This window comes from Equus quagga, chromosome 7 (assembly GCF_021613505.1).
Source record: "Equus quagga isolate Etosha38 chromosome 7, UCLA_HA_Equagga_1.0, whole genome shotgun sequence".
Classification (NCBI taxonomy): domain Eukaryota; kingdom Metazoa; phylum Chordata; class Mammalia; order Perissodactyla; family Equidae; genus Equus; species Equus quagga.
In genome coordinates, this window is record NC_060273.1 from 9,264,423 (window position 1) to 9,268,595 (window position 4,173).

General features: G+C 58.0%; 1 protein-coding gene across 2 annotated transcripts in view; it reads left to right on the forward strand.

Annotated features, from left to right (window-relative positions):
• Nucleotides 1-251: 251 nt before the first annotated feature.
• Nucleotides 252-4,173, forward strand: part of RMI2 (RecQ mediated genome instability 2) — a 5,915-nt gene continuing 1,993 nt past the window's right edge. The window contains exon 1 of one of the 2 annotated variants that reach the window (XM_046667206.1): nt 252-561. In XM_046667206.1, the coding sequence (XP_046523162.1) occupies nt 258-561 (304 nt within the window). In that variant the 5' untranslated portion in view covers nt 252-257. Of the gene's footprint in view, nt 768-4,173 lie in introns of both variants that reach the window. The other variant, XM_046667205.1, reaches the window with a different exon arrangement.

Consider the following 4,173-nt stretch of genomic DNA (forward strand, 5'->3'; position numbering starts at 1 on the left):
TGCGTGGAAACGGAGTTCTTTACCTCCCTCCCTTTATTTATTTATTCTCTCTCCATTCATTTCGCCCATTCATTCCCAGCTTGGGGGCGTTTATTTACTTGACGTACGCATGCGCACTCCTGGCGGCTGGCTGGGGCCCAGCGGCCCCGCCCCCGACGCCGCCCATTGGCCGGCTCCGCCAGCGCCGCCGCTGATTGGCGGCCGCGGCCGAGCCCCACCGCCTATCAAAGTTGGCGGGAAGGCGACGGCGAGGCAGCATGGCGGCGGCCGCCGCGGACTCGTTTCCCGGCGGCGGCGGCCCGGCGGCCGTGAAGCTGCCGCCGTCGCCGCCGCTCAAGGTGCTGGCGGAGCAGCTGCGGCGCGACGCGGAGGGCGGCCCGGGCGCGTGGCGGCTGTCGCGGGCGGCGGCGGGCCGCGGGCCGCTGGAGCTGGCGGCCGTGTGGATGCAGGGCGCGGTGGTGGCGGCGGGCGGCGGCGAGGCGCGGCTGCGGGACCCGAGCGGGGCCTTCTCGGTGCGCGGCCTGGAGAGGGTGCCGCGCGGGCGGCCCTGCCTCGCCCCAGGTAACGCCGATCGGACCCGGGGCCGGGCCTGCACCCGGGGGCCGTCCTGCCCCTCCCCCAGCCAGCGCCACCCTCGCGGATCGGATCAGCATCACCTGCAGCCGGTTCAGAAACACAGGTTCCTAGGACGCCCCCTGCCCCCTGGGCGGAATCTCCGGGGGAGGGACCCCCAGCATCTGTATTTGCAACAAGCCCCCTCCCCACAGGTGACTTTTTCCCCCTTCCATCAAGTTTTGGAAAATACTGGAGGAGGAAGCTTCTATTCCTGGTATCTTCCTCTGGGAAGCTCTCCCCGACCCCTAGGAATGGGGAGCCCCTCCTCGACCTCCTCTTCATGGCGGGGTCTCAGGCTGTAGCTCGCTAATGCTTGCCTCTGCTTTTAAACCAGTGGGGCTCAAACCAGCATGCATCAGACTCACCCCAAGGGCTTGTTAAAACTCCCAGGCCTGGGCTCCACCCTCCTGCTCTCCGAGTCTGATTTCCGCAGGTTTGGGTGGGGCTGAGAATTTGCATTTCTCACCAGCTCCCAGGTGATGCTGATGTTGCTGGCCTGGGGGCCATACCTTGAGAACCGCTGGGCCTGGCTGCGGGAAGGCCAGACTGCGTGTCTCTGACCACCAGCCTCAACCCTATAGGTTGAAGTCTGGCCCTGCCTCTTTCCAGCTGAGCTCCCTGGAGCACTTTTCTTAACTTTTCTGGACCTGTTCTGCCTTTTTGAAAAGGGCCAATAATTCCTGCCTTTTGTTTGGATTCAGTGTATAAAAAATGGCCTTAACACAGCTCCTGGCTGCTAGTGAGGGTTCGAAAAATTGTGCCCATTGTTACTTCTTATAGAACGCTCCTGCTCCCTTCTCACGCCCCCTCCTGCCCCGTCTTTCAGGCTCCCCTCTCCCTCTGCTCTCTGCTGCAGTGATGGTCCAGCACGGGGTCAGCAAACCACAGGCTGCCACCTCCTTTCACATGGCCCGCGAACTAAAAACGTTTTTTACATTTTCAAGTGGTTGAAAAAAACCGGAAGAAGAAGATTTCCTAACATGTGAAAAGTATGTGAAATTCAGATATCAGTGTCCATAAGTAAAGTTTTATTGGAACGCATTCATTGAGGTCATGTCTGGGGCTGTTCCCATGTTACAGTTACAGACTTGAGTAGTTGCCAAGAGACCTAGGGCCTGTAAAGCCTGAAATATTTAGTATCTGGCCTTTTGCAGAAAAAGTTTGCCGGCCCTTGGCCTAGCATGTGACCCGTGCTGTTTGGTGTCTTGGCCTCCAGGCAATGCTCCTTGAAGGCAGGCTGGGGGCGTCCCCCGTGTGTGGTCCCAGCCCTGGCTTAAGGTTGGCAGCGGTACAAACCTTAGCGGTTAAACATCCAGCACCGGTGAACCTGTCTGACTTCCACTGGCCTGTGTGCCTGCAGGCAGGGGCTGCACCAACTCCGTGCTCATTAATACCCAGTCTTCATTGACAAGGCCGGTCACTGCCTTCTCTTTTTCTGGCAGGGAGCCGGGATAGTAAGCAGGCCACTAAAACCCAAAGTTACAGCATCGTAGGCCTGAGTGCAGGGTGCTGTGGGCGCAGAAGAGGGACAACCGATGCAGGCCTGGGAGCCCAGGGAAGGATGCATTGGAGTTATCTGTAGGGACCCCCTCGCCCAGCTTGCCTGAGACTGAGGGGGCTCCTGGGATGCTGGACTTTCAGTTTTAAAATGGGGATGGTTGTCGCCCTCTGTGTGCAGTGGCAGGAGGTTGTGCAGGTCCATGGAACAGCATATGCAAAGGCTCGGGGGTAAGAGAGCGCGCAGCGCCTTTGGGGAGCCTGGGGCAGAATGGGGGGCAGGAGCGAAAGGTGGGAGGGCTCCCATCCTGCCGCCTGCTTCAAGGTGGCCCTTAGCCATCTTCATCACATCAGGGCTGTGCCCCCCTGCTTCTCTGGAAACACCCAGCTTTTGTCTCCCTAAATGCCAGGGGCTGCACAGGCAGAGTTGAGTCTGAACTCTCCCTGCCCTCAGGTTGCTCCCAGTCTGCAGGACGAGAGGGGAAAAACGGACAACTATCTAGACTGCCCTGTGATCTGGGGAGCCTGGACGCGGGAGCTGCATTCGAGGAAGATGGTGGCAGCAGCTGGGTGGGGATGGTTGTGACAAGGAAGTAGACGGACGAGAAGCTACTGAAGTGGTCGAGGCCAGAGGGCGAAGGCCTGCCCGAGGGAGCGAAGGGGGGACAGCGGCGAGGAGAGGGCGACAGGAGAGGGTGTGGGGAGAATGAACAGACTAGCACCCAGGTCTGAGCGAAATGTGGTTTGAGCTCGTCCTTCTAGTCGTGTGCGCCTGTGCGGAGATGTCCTGTTCCCCCGGGTTGGGATCTCCTTGGGCTTGATCTTCCTTTCCTGGGTCTTCCGTCCTTCTTTTTCTAAGGGTTCCATCTACCAGCACCTTGGGACCATTCAGAGGGTATGGCAAGTGTATTTTTAGCACTAGTCCCTGTCGCCAAGAAACCCCACGTAACCTGCTCAAGTAGACTCTGGAGATGGGTTCAGAGAAACCTGAGGACCCGGGGCCAGGGCTTGACAACAAGGGGGTCGGCCGTCAGCTTTCCTGGCTTCCCTTCAGTCTGAGCTCTGGGGCCCCCACGCAAGCTCAGCCCTGAGGCTGGAAGCAGCTTGATTCAAGCGGCCTCTCCGGGGCGGGCAGTGGGGCTGGCAGCCTGCCTGCTCTTCCTGCTGTGTTTGGGGTTTTTTACACAATTGAGTTTTGTGTGGTTAAGACTGGCCAAGTGTTGCTTTCAAGGAGAGCCACTTCCCTAAGGACTAAGAAGAGCGGCTCGGTTATATGTCATTAGGTCATCACCGTGGCAGCCTGCGCTCCTGGAGATCAGCTTGCGTGCGCCCACCTGGTGGCCAGGATAAAGCGGGAGGTGGCAGGGATTTGCCCCGGGCAGTTGGAACGAGTGGGCGGCATGGGGGGGTTGCCGCCTGCCCGGCTTTTTGGCAGCGTCGAGGGAAGTTTGGGATTTGCTTTGGTGCCGTCGGGGGTGTCTTTGCAGAAAGAGGGCGGGTCCTGTGCACAGAGACTCGTTACACACTCGGGCACCGAGCGGGGAACACGGGTTAAGAGAAAAGCTTGAGATTTCTCCCCCGCCTCAGAGCACTGTGTCTCATGATAACTCGTGCTCAAATGTGAGAGTCCTTCCATTCCTTGGGCTTGATTGTTTTGTGCACGATGGGTGCTGCGATTTCATTGTAACATTTTTTCGTTTTTAAAGTAAAAGGCTTTTTTTAAAATAAAGATTGACCCTGAGCTAACATCTGTTGCCAATCTTTTTTTTTATTCTCCCCAAAGCCCCCTGGTATATAGTCATATATTCAGTTGCAGGTCCTCCTGGTTGTGCTGTGTGGGGCGCTGCCTAAGTGTGGCCTGATGAGTGGTGCTAGGTCCATGCCCAGGATCCGAACTGGGGAACCCTGGGCCACCGCCGAAGTGGAGCGTGCGAACTTAACCACTGGGCCGTGGGGCCGGCCCCTCATTTTAACCTTTTAAAACCAGAAACCAAAGAAGATACAGACGTCATCCTCCAGGTTCAGTGTTGAACTTATTGTCAATATATGTATTTTGGGGGT